Source organism: Hemibagrus wyckioides, linkage group LG08 (assembly GCF_019097595.1).
Source record: "Hemibagrus wyckioides isolate EC202008001 linkage group LG08, SWU_Hwy_1.0, whole genome shotgun sequence".
NCBI lineage: Eukaryota > Metazoa > Chordata > Actinopteri > Siluriformes > Bagridae > Hemibagrus > Hemibagrus wyckioides.
In genome coordinates this window covers 8,131,265-8,150,000 of record NC_080717.1, presented here as the reverse complement: position 1 = coordinate 8,150,000, position 18,736 = coordinate 8,131,265, and the positions used below count along the sequence as shown (strand labels likewise).

The 18,736-nt window shown below is 41.5% G+C and overlaps 1 protein-coding gene across 1 annotated transcript in view; it reads right to left on the bottom strand.

The window, feature by feature from the left end:
• The window catches only part of fgfrl1a (fibroblast growth factor receptor like 1a), a 41,974-nt gene that overhangs the window by 500 nt on the left and 22,738 nt on the right, over window positions 1-18,736 (bottom strand). The window contains exons 4-7 of the mRNA XM_058397687.1: window positions 4,321-4,398; window positions 2,833-3,117; window positions 1,762-2,115; window positions 1-1,515 (exon numbers count right to left, since the gene is read on the bottom strand). The exon at window positions 1-1,515 is cut by the window's left edge and continues 500 nt beyond it. Of these exons, the coding sequence (XP_058253670.1) occupies window positions 1,121-1,515; window positions 1,762-2,115; window positions 2,833-3,117; window positions 4,321-4,398 (1,112 nt within the window). The 3' untranslated portion in view covers window positions 1-1,120. The remainder of the gene's footprint in view (window positions 1,516-1,761; window positions 2,116-2,832; window positions 3,118-4,320; window positions 4,399-18,736) is intronic.

The window sequence follows — 18,736 nt, the reverse complement described above, 5'->3', positions numbered from 1 at the left end:
CAGAAAGAAAAAGCAGGGAAGACGGGCCGGGATCGGATCTCGGCGTGGAAAGATTTTTTTTTTTTTTTGCATTGTCTGATTTTTAAAAGCCCTAGCACCAAAAACTCTTTAAAGGGCTGCTATTACTTGAGCAGTCGAAGGCATTTTACACAGTTTTCATATAGTGGTCAAGATGAGGAAAAATACATCCAAACTAGTTGAATCAAAAGGGCCACCTGAGAGAAAGGAATTTCTATCGTCATCCTGTACCTGAAACTTTATAATGGAGATCGGTAAAATCTGAAAAACAGGCACTTGTGTTTTTCTCTTTTATCTGTTAAGTGAAGATACACTTAAAAGTGATATGCATTTAAATATCCAACTACAATCGCAAAAGACTGATAATGCAACATTCCTGTACCAAAGTCCAACTGTGAAAGCTCACAAAATCAGAACAACATGTACATATAGACTCTCATGCAGTCAGTTTAGAAGTAAAGGGCTTATGAGCATCCACAAATCCAAATTTGGCATATGCAGAATTAATAAAAAAATAATAATAGTGTATACCTGCGAACATCTACACTGTTTAGATTGCAGCAGTACAAATAGTTCTTACTGTAATTTGGTGCTAATAGAAAACGTTTCTTTTGGCCATATCCACAAACTGCGTCTGTGAAAGAGCATTAAAGCTGACTGATCAAAGAGGCGGCGGTTTTTACCGAGAGTGCATTGTGAAAGAGACAGTACATTCACTTTTTGTTTTTGTTTTCATTTACCGTGTGCATTGTCCAGAACTGACCTGAAAATGTGTTTTTCTGTTTAGCTTTGTGTAAAACAATTGCATCTTTTTTATATTATATTTACTCCAGGCTCATATTCTGTCATTGAGCTGTTTACTTCTTAGCCATGTTGCATGGTTAACTTGTGGAAGTATGCTCTTGATGTCCTGTTAAGAAATACAGTTTTGTCTGAAAGACCCTGGCTCATGTGTTTGTATGGTTCGTGTTCTCCAAAATCAGTGATGTAGCGTGGCCCGAGCATTCGCTTTGGCTTGAAGTTGCTTCAAAGTTCTGCAAGATCCAAACTATGCAAAGAGAAACGGCCACTGGTGAGGTCACTATTGCGGGACGGCGGGAGGCTAACATTGGTAGTGGATGTGCTGGTGTTGGTGCACTTTCCCGTCCACGTGTGAGTGCGTGTGTGTGTGGATGTCTGTGAAGATCTTTGGGTAGGCCTTGGGGCCGAGCAGGAGCTGCTGCTGCTGCTGCTGTTGACTCAGGTACTCCTCGTAGCTCATAGAGCCCATGCAGTCCTTTTCGGCTCCCGGCAACGGCCGCTCTCGGGGAGGCTGGCGATGACCGTTGGCCTGGGAGGAGACGATGGCTCCCGAGGAACAGTGCTTTTTAGACTGGCAGAACCACAGGAGGATGGTGCCCAGGATGAAGACCACACCAGCAGGAATGCCAATGATGACGGGCCAAGGAAGCCCAGGAGACGAGACAGGAGCGACAGGCGGGAAGTGGGGCTTGGTGTCTAAGACAGAAAGAGGAGATAAAACTTTACAAAATCAAGTCTAAAATCCCAATTTTAGTGAGAACATTCAGTTCCATAAAGTTCTTGCTTTTTTATTCATTTAATCTACTGAAAATTCTAGAAAGCAATGTGTCAAAGCTTTACATAATGTAAAGATTATGAGTGACTAATCTTTAATTTCCTCATTTAATTATGCTTTATTTAACTGTCTTTAATTTGAGGTAAAAGAACAGCAGTGATACAGACCAGGCAGGACGGTGAGGAAGGCACTGCGGAAGCTGTAGCCCATAGTGTTGGCACCCAGGCAGATGTACATGCCGGCGTCTTCTTCCTTGGCACGGGTAATGAGAAGCTTGTTGAGGTAGGAGCCGTCGGGCCGTGACCACACCTCCCCGGTGGGCAGCACTACGAAGTGGTGCTCTCCAACCTCGATGGTGGAATTGTACTTGCTCTCGTCGCCAGGCTCCACTCTCTTGAGCCACTGGATAACAGGTTTAACGTCGCTACGTACTTTGCACTGGAAGGACGTGGTGCCGCCGTAGTCTACTGTAGTGTTCACAGGATGAGTTCCAGTCAGGATGGGCTTAGAGTTGGTGCGCTCTGTAGATAAGATGAAAAACATCAATACATTTATTACCTGTATTAGGGAGAATAAATGGCGCATGTTCTTTTTTTTTTCCCTAAAAGTTCATCCATTAAGGTGGAGATGCCACGTTTTGCACAGGCATGAGCGAGTTTCACCTCCCCCTTGCTCGGAGCAGCGCTGTGTGGAAACGTGTTTGTAAAGTCAGCAGGCACAGCTGGGATTTAATCTAGAGCAGATGGTAAATGAGATGGATAGAATCTTTCTAGCTCTCTGGATTTACCACCAAACAGTAACCATGTCATAGTTCTGCACACTAAACCAGTCTAACCACTCAATGGTATCAAAGCTGTTAATAAAGCCCTAAAAGTCTCCACTAAACAGCGGCCAAATCCCAATAATTACTCAACATCCATTATTCAGCATAAACCACTACACAACAATCCAAATTCATCACACATTTATCACAAACTCCATTACACCACTCATATTCCACTCTGGCCACTTCATACTGAGCTCATTTTTATGTTCTCAATTTAGATGACAGAAAACATCAATCTGTTGTGAACTCAAACAGGCCTTTAAAAGCCCCTTTGTTTCAGGGCCAAACAAACAAATGAAAAGCAGATACTGCACATTAACCAGACACCTTTTCTGTGCCAGGTCTATTAAACTGACACATCATGTCCGACACGTTCAAAGACAAGCACGGAGGAGAGAAGCAGACGACTTACGGATGACTTCCACTTTGTAGGTGGCGTTGATTTCTCCGGCGCGATTTGAGACATGGCAAGTGTATTTGCCGCTGTGTTCCGGCGTGAGGTTTTTCAGGCTGAGCGTCCATTTCTTCTTGCGGCTCTCGCCCACCTCCTCGGGCGTGAGCGGCCTGCTGTCCTTCAGCCACACAATATCGGGTCTTGGGTTTCCACTAGCCGTGCACTTCAATCTCACCGAGCTGCCCACTGGCCGAGCAATCACCCGCTTTCTCATCTTAGCCGGCTGGGTGAACCGGGGCCGCACTGTAACAGAAGAAACTGAAATTTAGAACCTCAGGAAAACCAGATATCATCCTGTATTTGAGCAGCATGCACATTAGAAATAATGGAGCCTGATGGGAAAAGGCTAGGGCTGCCTCTAGCAAATTACTAATCCACTCACTGAACTGAAGCTGTAATATGAGCAATATTAAAGTCAACACTGGAAATTAGCTGCTTGACTATCAAAGCCCAATATAATATCCCTATAACGTGTTTTGAAAACCGTGCCCATTGCCAATTCAGCACAAAAAAAAAATATCAGCTTATCCCAAGTAAGTGTTTTTGCAGGGTTTAGGGTCTGGGGTTATAGACTTTCTGTAGGCACCATGTAATTTTTCACAACACTGATAATGTTACAATGAAAATATCTCACACAAGGGCTGAAGTGAAACTCTTGTGGAGGCCAATATTATTGAGCAAAGCGCCACCACATGAGGGCAATTTGACAAAGCAAACAGCAGCTGCTCTGAAGTTTTACCAGGCCGTTCGTCGCTGGCTGTTTATACTCACAGCAGAGTCCGAATAAACAGCAGGAAAGAACACACAATAGTGAACTCAGCCTGTCTCCCTATTGAGTGCAGGAGTGCTCAGTGGGCGCTAACAGCTCGGACCTGATATCGAACTGGACGGTGGCCGTCAAAGAGGAATGGAATGCTTCCCCCCTTGCATGATACTTAAATAGCCTGCTCTTTGGCTTGTCAAATGCAATTGCCGGAGCAAAACATGAGTCTAAAGTTGGAGAAGAGTGTGATACCAGTATAGGGTAGGGCATGAATGGCTTTGTCCTAATTTATTTAGACCTGGAATATTTGATTGTACATGAAGATGCAATTGCTATACTATACTATTTTTTTGGCTATTCTTTTCCATATGGTAAATGATGTATATCCTTATAACTGCTTGCATGAGAATATGGTCACTTGCAGTTATAATGAAATTAAAACTCACAAGGAAAAATATAAACGAAATTTATGCCTACTTATTTGCACCAAACCACATTGTATTTTACAATTGAAAACTGATGTGCAACCGCAAGTCATGGCATAAGACTGTAAGCCCAAAAGAGCTGCTTATGAAACTCTTTGGCAAATAGAAACAAATTCCTTCTTCATCTTGGGAAGCAATTACAGCTAATAGGACTAAGAAGGAGTTCAAAGGGAGGATCAGAGAGCTCTAGCACCTTACCCAGTTTTCCTGACAGGTCAGTGGAGAACTCTGCATCTCCTGCTGGTCTGGCACCGTCCTTCCCCGTGCTCGAGTCATCTGCGCAGAGAGAAGACAGTGTCTTTGAAGCTTACATATCAAAGCGCATCTCTGCATTTCAGTCATTCCTGTACACGCCAGTGTTTCTGCACTCGTGCGGATTTCATGTTGAACAGAAACGTAAATCTGGCTCGAGATAAGTCAGTGAAGTGACAAACATGATACAGTAGCTGAGAAGCAGTGCTGTGGCTGGCTTGTGATTAATTTGCCTACGGGTGCCAAATGAAAGTAAGACTCCACGTTAGCAAAAACTATCCGAGATTTATCGCTTCGCCGTGATGATTTATGCACAGAGCCTGAGATACTGTTTGGAGAAACATAGTACAATCTGGATTAAATGTTGCATGCTGCTGTAGGGAAGAAAACTCTAGAAAAGACAGAGGAATTATTCAAGTCAATGCAATGAAAACAAAGAACATAAAGACTGTGATTAGTGTGCAGGCAATTCAAAGACCGCTATTCTGTGGGGTACTTGCTCAATTCCTAAGAGTAAGCTTCAAGAGGCAAGTGGGGAGGGATGGAGAGTGAAAAGTGCGATTGGAAAAAATTGGGGCCTTTCTGCTCCGGTTACATCCCCCTCCTGCCAGCTCATCCATTCAACACATGACTGGCATTTTCAGAGCTGTCAGCTCTTTGAACCTGTCGGCAAGCTGGTTTGATCTGAGAGTGTACGCAGTTTAATGCTCCTGCAGGAGAGGCTCCAACCTGGGCAGAAAAAAAAAAAAAGACTTGGCCCATTAAGCTTACAGCTTCATTATTGCTCTCCAAAACCCACTCTTCCCCTTTGCTGCGCCTCATCAGCACATAGCTCTTTTGTTCGGGTTTTATACTCATCGGAACAATTATGCAGACATTTTCATTGGATCGATAACAATGGATTCCGGGCTTGGCTGCAGATCCGCTCGATGCTTGTAGTATATATGTTTAATATCATTCATAAAAGTTCTCCTTAAGGCCAAAACAGCAGTTTGAGGCCTTGGGTCAGAATGCATGCCAGTTTTCTAAGTTGGAATAACATACATTCTTGCAGAAAGCTCATAACCGCGGCTATCCTGTAACGGCGAAGCCCCATCTCTGAACAAAATCGAAATTTGATTCATGGAAACTCAACGAAGAGCAGAGGTCTTCAAGTTTCTAAACAAACTTCTGATTCCCTTTAATTAAGTGCAATTGACACTGTGGTGAGCTACATTTCACACGTCCACCAGCCTGCGGTTCTAACGGTTCTTAGCCAAGTGACGGGGCTGTTTGGATAACCCCTCCGTGTGTTTGCTTTTACATCTGCTGTATAGACGACTGCAGAAAACAGGCCTTGTTCTACGGGAAACCCGAGTACACCAAGTTCTGTTTTTCTCCAAGATTATGTCTGTCAGATGTTTTAATGCTCAGGGGCCCTCAAGGTGGGGAGCAAAAGAGCTAGCTGCTAGTTAGCTAGATCGTAAACTAAGCCAGTAGACTATGTCCGTCTTGAACAATCAAACATCCTGATTGGCTGTGTAGAGTTCTCAGGGCTAGCAAAAAAGCTTAATATTTATGGTTCTTGCTAGTTCCAGCAATCCAGTGCTGTCATGTATCACCCAAATCATTAGAAAACAATGTCCCTACAGCCACCTTTTTTTTTGTAGCCACCTATAATTAAAGCTCTATCTGAATACAGTGTGGTAATTATTCTGTCTTTGTATACGTCCTGGTCGAGTCAGCCATGATAAATAAGTGTTTTGAAGGCCACTTTTTTTTTTTTTCTTTCTAAAAAAAAAGGCCTCAAAAGGAGTGTCACTATAGTGGACTTGTGTTAGTTTGGCTTTGATTTACTGAATTACAGCATGCAGCTTATGGAAACCATTACTGATTTTGGTGCTACACAGCTTCATATTAACAGCCAGCTCCAAATGGTGAAAATTTATGAGCCGTGGTCACAGTGGAGACATTGCTACATTACAGACTACAGTCATACTCCAAAATGAATAACAACTGACAAGTTGACAGATTAACTGCCTGTCAAGCGTATTTATGTTCAACCAGAGGAGTGGATCTTTAAAGCGCTTTTTTTTTTTTTTTTTTTTATTGAGGCTAGTGAAACAGCGTTATGTGTTGTACCAGAAAGAGAACACTATGATAAATTGAAGTAGCCCAAATATCACCTGAATCTTTTTGTGAAGCTTTCATAATTCAATTCACCAAATACTGACAGGGTCATGACCTTTTTTTTCGCTTGAAATCTGTTCGACGTGCAGAGAGAGAGAGAAAAAAAAAGGGAAGTCCTAATACAACTATACGCTCTGCAGGTAATTCTGAAAACCGCTGTTTCCTTTTTAATATTCTCTTCACTTTGACTTTAATTACTTGAGACTGAGTCCACAACCACTCGCAAATTAAGATACAGATGTATAACACAGTACCTGGAGAGTCTCGAAAAAGTTACAAAGAGCTATTGAAATCATTCTCCAAGTTCCTACAAAGGCTCTGACTATGACTTCTTCCATAACGTCACCTTCCTACTGACTCAGAGGCGGCATGATTAGCTACAGTCCTTCTCGCTTTGGCACAATCCCTGACAGTCTGTCTCGATCCTTGCTATGCTCAGGAGCATGAGGCAGCTTTGCTAAGGCCTTACTCCGGCAAATAAGGACTGACCTTGCATTAAGCATTTCCTTTCCTATTTTAAGGATTACCGGCGCAGAGGGAGAAGATAATGACTGTAGTCTATGCAGTTTTCCGCCTCAGGCTTTCAAGGAATCAAGATTGCATCTGGGGAATGGGGAAAGTCAGAAAGGCCTGGGATTTATCTCCCATAGGTATTACAGCACATTGTCATCGTGGGGCAGTGAAGAAAGTAAAACAAACAAACAAAAAAACAGGAAGGTTTTTTAGGTTTAAGCAACCTCACTTCCTAGCAAGACAAAATCAGAAAATCAACCATGACTGAAGATGAAACTTTTTTTCTATCAGAAATTCTTATTTCCATCAGCAACAAAGTGTGCTTTTCAGAAATGAACATGATGTTCTGTCTACACACTGGTAAATCAGAATTTCTTAGAAATATCATGGTACACATAAGATCTGCTTAATTCAGTAGCGGACCAAAACCATCTCAGTGACATGATGCTGCCTTGACAGGATAATCCAACTCAAAACATCATCCACAAGATCATTACATGTAAGCAGTGGACTGAGGCAACACAGGCTCTACTTAGTACACCCGAGGCTTCAGAAACACATATTCTTGTGATTACTTCGCGAGGAAGTAATGCTGTCTGTATGTACGGCTTTGTTCGATGTTTGTCTCATTCTGGTAGTGGTTTGATCGCAGGCCATCAGTGGTAATTATGGCCACCTGTGAAGAGAAACCTGCATTAAGCGTTAAGGCTTGTTGCTTTGCGCACAGCGGTTTCGGACACCGACTGGTAATTGTGCGACGACACAAGTGTGCTTGTTTGGGATTCATCTGCAATATTGTGTCAAAAGGAACATGACGGAGAAACTACTTCAGATCTAACAAAAGTTTCCGGCTCTAGAAGGCAAATTTGTTGTGCCACTCTGCCGAGTGGTTGTGAAACTGCCCTGTCAGTCACAGAAATAACCGATCATGGCATTCATAGCATCATGTTTGAGATAAATGACAACACACAATGCACTAGAATTAAAACAAAACGTTATTTCCTGTAGTGTTCTTATCTATCTTAACGCAGTGGCAAGTCCTTTCAGTAAACATCACTTCAACACGTGTTGAAATACTAGACTGGAAAAAGATTTCTGCATTTCACAATGCCTTCTACTCACAGATTTACCAGCATGGCACTTTTAGAGGCATTTTGTTCCCCTTAAAACCCTGCCGAGGGTAATGCAGGACTACATGCTGATGTTCTCACAGAAAGCAACGTGTTATCACTAGAGGGCCGCGCTGTCCGAGGTCTCGGTCAAAACACACGGCAGGATCAAGCATTAGTGAGGCACGTAACAGAGACAGCCTTTTATGTTTATACACGTCTTTCCTTGATTCTTTTAACCATGACATCCAGTTATCTTTCCCCTACCAAGAATATTCTCTTTTATATGCATCTATTATTACAGAATACAGGTTTTAACAGTGTAGTCAGCGAGCATGTGGAAATCGGGCAGTAAATGTCGACCTTGATATATTTTAGAGGTTTACACTTCATGAGTTAAGTATCATGTTCTGCACATATCCGCAGTAAAAGTTCTCGATTGGCTCGCTCTATGCGAAGCTCAGCACGCAGCAAAGCAGTTCGGAAAGCACATTTTCTTCATGCCTTTGTTTGGCGGCTGCTTTATATCGTGTTCGCACTTCATTTTTACATGGTGGAATAGCAAAGCTGGGAGATTTCTAAAGTTGGGTATATATGGGATACTGAACAGAAGAGAAAGCCAGTAGGCTTCAGGAGGAATTTAAGAGGAGTGTCATGTGCACAGCAGGTCCAGCTCCAATTTAATGGTGTTTCTCCATACCGACACTTTGGAGAGATTAATTAATTAGTTAATTGTACAACTGAGTTTATTGCATTATTATGTCCAATTCAGAAAATTTCATTCATGAACTAATTTGAAATGTATTGAATTCAAAGCGCTGTGCAGAATAACACACAAGACAAAAGAAGTACTGGACTAATTGAGTGTAATATCAGGTGCATCACAAACAAATATGACATGAGGCAAAAGGAGATTTGGTGGCATTTCTGGGCACTGGACGCTGCCCACCTGCTTTCACTGACCCCCTCCCCTTTCACCCACTCGCCCCAGCTGCCTGCCTGTAACTCTAGCAAACATCAAGGACAGGATGGAGCTTTACCGAATTAACATATCTCAGATATTGATTGCACCGAGCGTCCTTTGAAACGGACACCTCCGCTTCTGCACGCTGAACCCATGCTCGTTCTGACCAAACTGTTTAAGGAATAAAATGATGCCTTAAAAGGTTTAAGACTGGAGGTGTCAGTTACTTGCCTAAAGTTCATTTATTGAAACTCTAACTTAATTACATGCTAACTTGTCCCCAGTACATGTAGCAGGCTGAAAATAAATATAAATAAAATAAACCTCAAAGTTTCTTTAAGGAACTTATTCCTCCAGTTGGCTAAAAATCACAGGAAAAAGTAAATCAAGTGGCCATTTTTTAAAATGTTATGCTATACTTTGACAAATTGAACTACTTTGCAATGTTTTATAGTCACTGTTTAGAGAACCTTTGGTAAAACTCCTAATTTCAGATCATTTAGTTTCATTTCAGTTCTTGGCAAACACAAGATTGTGATTCATAGGTTACAGCCCCAAAACTATCGTAGAAATCTGTAAGGAGTTTGCGCTACTCCAACATTTTAATCAACAATACAAACAAAAAAAAAAATTATTATTTTGCTTATCAGGGTCATGCCAATGAAAACAGCTTTGCAGAGGAATCAAAGTGTGCACGAGTGTACTGCTCCAGGACCAGTCTTATAAAGACGTCTGAAGCTGGTAATAACCCATACATTCCATCAACACATATTTTCAGCAGTGCTGTGTGGAGGGCACCTTGTTCACGTTTGAAGATGACAGGAGGAGTTGAGAGAAGGAGAGCTGGTGCCAATTCACCGTGAGCCACTTTTTGTCTGACAATCAGCAACACATGTCCAAAGTCTTACTCACACTCCTGAATCATGTGCCCCTATTCTCCTGTTGTACTTGCCTGAAAAGTTACACAGAGATTAAATAAAGTTCGAGGTTTAAAACCACATCAAAGAAAAAAAACAAGAAAAAAAGGAAATGTCAGCCATGCTGGTCCCACCATAGTACTATATCTTAATCTTCCTGTTACGACGCACCATGTAGTTGTGTTGGTTATGGACTTAGTACAATCCTAAAATGTGCGGAAAAATATTTTCTACCCCGCCTTGATTAAACAATTCTCACAGACGCAAAAACAGCAGGGTTCATTTTCAAAGCTCAAACCTTGTATTATCCATCAGATTAATAGAAGGTTATGATGGATAATTAAAATCGGCCCTAATCAAGACAAAGCACTCGATAAAGCAGAAATGGTTTGTAAAACGGGACTTATTTAGAAATAATGTCTCACAGCTCCAGGGTCTCAATCAACACTGGTTTAACCTTGAGCTCAGTATGACGTGCGGGCTGATCAAGATGGATGAGAGTGCATTAACTCGGAATTGTTGCTCATGAACAGCAAACCTATAATCGATGTGCTAATCAAAAGGCAGCGATAAGGATAAATTCATAATTTAAAATCTGTTATCTGAACTAAAAAGCAGGCCGAGTCAAAAACCATATTTACACAGGGGAAGGAGACGATGCTCAGAAATGCATGAGTAAACGGTACAAGACTCTGCGACAACACAAAGGAAATAAGGGTATAAAAAGACGGTGAAGTAAGAAAAACAGAGCCATTACCAGACAGAGGCAGAGAACAACAATCAAAACAGGAACGAGAAGCAAAACTAAATGTTTTATTCTTCCACACACATGCGCTGATGGGGATTCATGACGCTCGGGTTTCTGTCTGTACACAGATCTGCATGTTCTCACCATGACGGTGTAGGTTTCCTCCCACTGTCCAAAAAACATGCCAGAAGGTGGATTAGCAACTGTAGGTGTGAATGAGTGTATAAGTGCTAGTTTGCGTATGTGTGTGTTGTCCCATCATGGGTGTATTACTGCCTCGTGTTCCCAGGATAGGCCCCTGGATCCAGCACAACCCTGACCAGGATAAACCGGTTACAGAGAATGAATGAATAAACTACATATATTTAATATTCTGAAAAGCTTGCCAAAAAAAAAAAAAAAAAAATTTCATTGCATTACAGTTTATCCTGCTACTTCAACTCAAGCCACGAAACGCTAGTAAAACATCGCATCTGTGTTATACAGTTTATAATAACTGTTTCTGATTATTGTACATTATGATCAAAGCGACTGTGCCGCTTCAGAGTTTTCTAAAGGAACAAACACAGCAACAAATCAGCAACCCCCCCCCCACCAAAAAAAATAAAAAAATAAAATAAAGAAGCAGTGCACTCCAAAAACAGAGAGGGTCACGCTAAACAAAGCGCTGTGAGACTTCAAAGGCAGTCCTGCGCCGAGGCAGTGTCTTCTCCTCAAACACATCTGAACTAATTGGTGCATCTATTCTCTCTGACCACACTTCACTTGTTTCCTTTTATACAGGTTGCACCACTGTGCAGTCAGGGCTCGATAATCAGCAGCCGGCCAAAGGAAGAATAGCGAGGGAGCTGAACAAAGACCACCTCTAATGAGAGAGGATTCCTCTGCTGTACCAGTCACCCAGCACCACCGAGAAAAAGCTATTATATGTCGCTAAAAGGGTGGAAACTCGGGGTAGGTGTGTAGATGTGGGGCTCAAAAGGATATAGGCGCCACCCTCTGTGTTGGCCCCCTCGTACCTCCTCAGGGAACAATGGAGGAACAAGCTTAATCCTGGCCAGCTTATAATGAGCTATAAGCTTTCCTTTCAGAGCAAAAATGCTCTCCCTTCTTTGGCCACTAATCAGGGACAAAATGCCCCTATGCTTTTCAGCGTTGCAAATCCTCGTTCCTTTGCAGGTTCCCTCTTCTCTTGTTTTGCGTTTTCAAGTGTCCAAGGTTGAAGAGGAGAAGAGCTTAAGGTCCATGAGAATGGTCTGGCATCTGAACGCATGGAAGCTTTATGTTCAAGTGGGCCTTTTGAGGCTGCACAGAGATACACAAGTTGTTGCTCCAATGCATATGGGACAAAGAAGGAGGAGAAGGAAGTAGAGAGCTTTTTGTACGTTTCATACAACCCCCACCCTATATCAGAGCAAACTAAAAGCACGGTCTCATCTTACTGTGAAAAACACGCTGATGTTCAAGACTCGAAATTGTCCTACGAACCACAAACACCTTCCACCTAGATGTCCTTAGGAACCCATTGTGCACGGTTCGGCAACAAAATATATGAAGTGAGCCAAAGACCAAATAGGAGAAACAACAAAGAGCTGTGAACTCATTCTGATGCCTTAAAAATACTTTTTTCCTTTGTGTCATAGCGATCTGTTAAAGTAAAATGACATTTAACTGGCTTAAAGCAGAATGCTTTGTGGCCTGGCAAAATGAAACATTTTTACAAACCAAACCCCATTTTACAGTTATGCTCCCACTGGCATGTCCAGGAGTCTTACAGATGAAACAAATGACTTCCCAATTTATCATGAAGAGGCAATTAGGTGTTACAAATTAACAAAGCATTCCAAGCAGTGGGGAAGATTTTCGGCAAGCAACGGGCAATGCGAAACAGGCCTTGGTGTGTGAAGGACATGTGAAGTGCATTAAAAAAAAAACTCTGAAAACCACTGTTTGTTTTTTTGTCCGTGCCAGATGACTAACATCTTGCACATCGTGATCTTTTGCGTCCTTCCGTTGTATACGATTCATCTTTAGTCGATACCTTTGCAATCCCTTTAAACTCAAAAGAAACATGCCGATATTCATATTCAACTCTGCCTTTTGAACATGAATCGTATCTGACGCACCTAGCCGAGATGCATTTTGCGAATTCCTGGAATGTAGATTAGACTGCACCTCCTGTCTCCTCCATCTCTTGCTCTATGATGAAGCCAAGCAGAACTGTGATATGGGTTGTGTTGAGACTCTGCCTCCCCCTATTACAGCCTTCGTAAACAGGCAGGCGTGAAATGTAATCCCAAGCCTTATACCTTTGGCAGGTCCTAGCCGCTCGAGTGCTTTGTTTGTGTTTTCCCCCTTTTTCCGGATCTTTGAGTGATTCCCTTTGCCAGTGCCTTTGAAACTCAAGCTTGTCCCCACCTGTAGAGGGACGAACACCATGTTTACATTATTGTGTGCTTAAAATGGCATCTTCATTTCCTCTGCCTGGTTTCCGGATGAGTAGGTCAGTAACAATACAAAAGAGGGAGGATCTGTTTGGCTTGTGGTGATGGTGCTTTGATGAGAAAAAGAAAAAAAAGAGAAAAAAAAAGCCTGGATCATACCCAAGTTCATCCTGACTCACAAATGAAATGTTGATTCACCGGTGATGAATATAAGGATCAGAATACATGAAGTGTTTGGATGAAGATGTTTGGCACACATGAACGTGTTAATCCTTTTCCTGAGTTTTGTCTGTTACATATTTTGGAGGAGTGAAAGGTCATGCAAGTTTATTTATGATAAGGTCTGTGTGGTGAGGCAGTATCAAAGAAAAAGAGACTGAGTATTACACTGTAATACTGTAACTCAATAGCCTTTGAAATCTTTACCGTAAAGTTATACATTTTTACATTTGAAGGTCAGCCAGTTCTGTCCTTGGTCTCTGTTTTCATAAGCTACTCTTTCTCGCTAAGTTCCTATCCGGTGAAGGGGAGTGGAGCAAAGCCATATTTTACACATAAACTTATTCATGAGTGAACAGAGATGGTGAAACAATGGGTAAAAAAGTAAAAAGGGCATTCTCTGTTCTGTTCCTTTCCTGCTTTCTATTCTAAAGTCCTGATCCATCTCGGCCTTGCTTTGCCATGCGTGTCACTCAGTCTCTGGTTAGACCCTGAAGCCTGGCAGGCCAGTGGACACATGACCATTGAAGCTGAGCAAAGTACAAACGAAGACAAATCTACTGAGAAGCCTGCCATAACAGGTTGGTTTGCACATGAAAGGAAGGCAGTAGGAGGGTTTTGTATTCCTTTTTACACCCATTTCCTCTGTTCTTCCCAATTCCGTGACCATACTTATTCTCCACTTAAACCAACAAAGTTGGCTTTCTTTCTCTAAAGTAGAACCTCCTTGTCTGTGTTGTACTGAAGCTATGTAATGGCAAAGGAACAGCAGCATAAAAGCGATACTTCAATTTTATGGCAATTAAGCCAAGCTTATTGCGTAACTCAACACTGGATATCTCGTTGCTGTCTTCCGTGAATTTAATTCCTCTGATCGGCATCGAAATTCGTTTAATATCTAATCGGAAATTTCTAAGGGAGCCTGCGAAGGGCTGCCATGCGATCTGTTTTCTTAGGTTCTGCCCCAAGACAGCTGTGGAATCTGACACTTGTGTCAAGGAGTGCATGGAGAAAAGAGATTAGGGAGAGCGCAGGCGGACTTTCTCATTCTCGTCACGTTCATCGACCCAACAGTGCAGAAGGACAACTTTCTTTTAAGTTCTCCTCAAAAGATTCCTGTGATGAATGCCGTGAAACACGAGCTTTCGGCATGTTTCGACTTTGTTGAGCATTCCGTGCAGAACAAGAAAAAAAACAGCTCTGGTGTACGTTCTCACAAAATTGCTTCCAAAGATATCATGTTTGAAATTTTGGGGTTTCCGGCAGCCCGGCACATCCAGCCTTAACAGCCAGAAGGGAAGGAGAGTGTCAGCTCTGAAAATGTCAGGTCTGTTTTTATAGTTCGTGTAAATCTCTCGTTTTGTTTTGGAAGACTTAAAATAATTACATTCCAGGAAAAATATTTCCCAAACCCACTCCATTTCAAGTGCGCCAGACAGAAAATTAGATAAGGATATCCACCAAGTATAGAAGTATTGATAAAGCACTTTGTCACATGGTTGATAAGATCAGAATGGAGACCTTATAATATCTTATCATTCTATATCAAGACCCCCCCCCCCCAAAAAAAAAGACATGATGATAGACGAAAACCGTTTTAGCCAATAAGTAGACAAAGTGTGCACAAAAGCCTTCAATTTCCTAGCAAAAGTCTTGGCTTTCCTAACAAAAATCTTCGCTAAGGTGCGTAGAATTTCGAAACCCGTGAACTTGCTCTGCCAACTGACCACCTCAGGGCATCTTAAAGTCTTCAGGGAAACCCTGCATACAGATCACTAGATATCTCAAGCTTCAGTTTTCCTGGATTAAGATCACTACCAGATGTTGGCTGAGCAGCAGCTTCTAAGGCCCAAACAAGCTCCACAAATCACTTTAAATCACCAGGGACTTCTCTGTAGCTTCCTACATGTCTTAATTTTGCAATTACTTCAAGTCACATCTGCACGGAGTTCATAAACAAAGAGAAAAAAAATCTCATTTATCTTGGTTGCATTGTTCAGTTTTTAGTAGCCAGTTTATATTGGCAAGAGCCAACAAAAGCAACATGAACCATTACTGTAACAGTCTTTTCTCAAGCGATATCAAATACTGACCCTCTCTGCTGGCCCCTCTTGAGGCTACCTTTTCCCATATAAGTTTAGCCAGCGATGCCGTTTCCTGCCCTGGCATAATAACCCGAACCTTATCTCCAGTTAGCCTGAACAACCAGACTATAAAAATATATGAACGGCGGACACGGGGATCAGTAAACAAACAGGGATACTTTGGTGGTGTGGGGAAAAATAAATCTGTCATCATATGTGGATAACTTGAATGAGTGGGTGAAGGGAGTGAGAATGGAAAAAGAAACAGATCACGCTTGGAGGACAGGGAGCAGAATATGGTTGGGACCTATAAGAGGAACGAGTGGTTCCCAGAGCCAGCACTGCCACTGACGGATGGATGCTAATGTCTTTCCCATCTGGCTCGAAAGAAGGGCAAGGCTACTAATGAGTCCTATCAACACTGGTCTCCAGTCCTCACTGGGACATTTGATCACTAAGCCATAAAACCCAGGGTGAACTACGCAAGCAGTCCCAGTACTTCAAAAACACAACGTTTTTTTTAAGTAGCTTCAAGGCCCTGTCCACACCTATACAGATATTTTAGAAAACATAGTTTTTTTCTATGAGTTCTAGTCTCCTGCCCAAACCCAAAAAAGCAAAAACACTGAAAATGAAGCTTTTTGAAAACATCCTCCCCAAAAAATAAAATATAAAACATGAAAGTTGTGGATGTTCTAGTGCACATACCAGGACTCCAACCTGCTACCCTAATTGTTATATTGGTGCCTTATAGCACAACAGTGATCGCATATCTCATAACTGCAATATATATTTTTTTAATCTTAGTAGTATTTTATTTTTTTTAATACCAGCCTACAATATGCAAGCAGACTCCTTGCCAGTCCACAAGAATCCATATGTCTGACACGTTGCTGTTTTATTTCTCTTTACGATTCTTGAGATGTTTTACATAACAGTTTATGAAGTATTATCGGTTCATATTTGGCTGGGTTTCTCACGTGACCGTTTTCAAGACGTTCGACAGAAATATTTAGAAAAATGTTCTTTTAAAAAAATAAAGGAAGGGTAAAAAGTGTTTTTTTTAAAAAAAAAAATATCCATGTTCATGTGGACAAAGTTTTAAGGAAAGCTGGGAGAAGGAAAGCTTTGGAAGCTGGGGATTATTCAGTGTTTCGAGGCTTTAGATCAATATTTAAAATCTTAAGCCAAGATTATATAGAGCAATGCTTGACTTTGTGGTTCTGAAAGTTGCCCTCCGACTGGTGGTGTGAAGAGTGGTGAGGAAGAGGTGAACACTAAAACAAACTTACTTCTAATAAAACAAATAAAAAAGAGAGCACGGAATGTTGGTTGGAGAACTTCAGGGGTCCTTGAAGATCCTTCCTGTTATGAACGAGTGTCATTGCCTAACACCGAGTACCTAACTTCAGTGCAGACGTAAAACAGAGGAGCTTTTGTGTGGTGTAATGTAATGAAAAGAAAAACTGAAAATATTTATCTGAATGGAATGAAATGTAAGAGCAGGGAGAGACAAGTGAGTTCTAATTTAAAAAAGGTGTCGATGTACTTCTTGTGAGTGAGAGCGTGAAAATATCAAAGAAGAAATGCTCGAGGTTCAGGTGCAGTCTGAACTAATTACCGAGACCACCCACAGACCTGGAGAAAAGGCACGGATCAACTTCCACTGCCACATTCATGGTTTATTGCTCAGATATGGTTCAATAGTTGAAAATGTGGCAGCACTTTACTTTAAATGCCTTACTTGTAACCAAACGCACACCCTCCATAACTGCCAAGGCGGATGTGTCACTCTAGAACAATATTATTATAAGTTTGTAAGAACATTTGTGGAGCCTGTGGAATGAGCTGGAGTGACTCCTGAAATGTTATCCAAATACTAATTATAAATCCAGCCTATAGGATGAAAAATAAAATGACACCTGATCAAATTATAACATTTTCTACCGGGTAAAACCTTTTTTTTTTATATTGTCTTGCTAAACATGTGACTGGTGAGGAGACAATGTGATGCATTCCTATAATTTCTATGCAAAAAAAAACAAAACGCAATTGAATAAGATGTCTATTTCAGCCAAGTACTAAAATACTGAAGATTTTTTTTTTTCCTGATGGAGTCAACTGATTTGATTTGCCTCGTTTGGCTCGTGGTCATGTTGCATTACATCAAGTTTTAGATAACCCGGATCTATTTGTTTTTTCCTGAGACAGCTTGGAATTCATTAGTGCCTCAGTTATTCCAGGTCCTCCAGGTCAGGGTTTCTGCAAATCAAACTCACTTCATTACTCTTGAAACTTTACATGCATCAAAAAGATTTAATAGTGCAACCTTGATATCTCACTGAACATTACTCTTGGTGCATGTTTTTCTTTCTTATTGTAGATTCAACACAGATGTCAACAAGAGAAAAAAAATAAATGCCTTAGATTGAGGCTTTTACTGTCTGACTTTGTGAAGTGATGGACACCCAAATCTTTCCAAATCATTCTGTAATGCTTTTCGGTGCAATCAACAAATCAACTAGAACAGGATGGTGTTGTGAAGAGAAGTTAAATCACATCTGTTTTCTTTGTCATAGGGCAGGTTTCTATTTAGAACGTTTCTCATAATTGTTTATGATTCAGATGAAAATGACTTAATGCATAGGGTTCACAGACTTTTCCGACTGTAACTGAAGATACAAATATTTATTAAAAACACTTGTTCACCTGAATAATTCAAAAGTCGTCTCCAAATATTTTTTAAACTTTATGCTAGAATATACACTCAGTGGCCGTCAAGCGTATTGACATGCACTTGTTAATAGGGAGAATTGTACACCTGCTCATTCAAGCGATTATCCAACAGCCAGTGCATGCGGCAGCGCAGCAATGCATATGATCACACGGACACAATCAAGAACTACAGTAAATGTTTACATCATACACCAACCAGGCATCACATTATGACCACCTGCCTAATATTGTGTTGGTCTCCCTTTTGCTGCCAAAACAGCCCTGACCCATCATGCACTGTGTATTTTGACACCTTTCTATCAGAACCAGCATTAACTTCTTCAGCAATTTGAGCAACAGTAGCTCGTCTGTTGGATCGGATCACATGGCCCAGCCTTCGCTCCCCACGTGCATCAGTGAGTCTTGGCTGCCCATGACCCTGTCGCGGGTTTACTACTGTTCCTTCCTTGGCCCACTTTT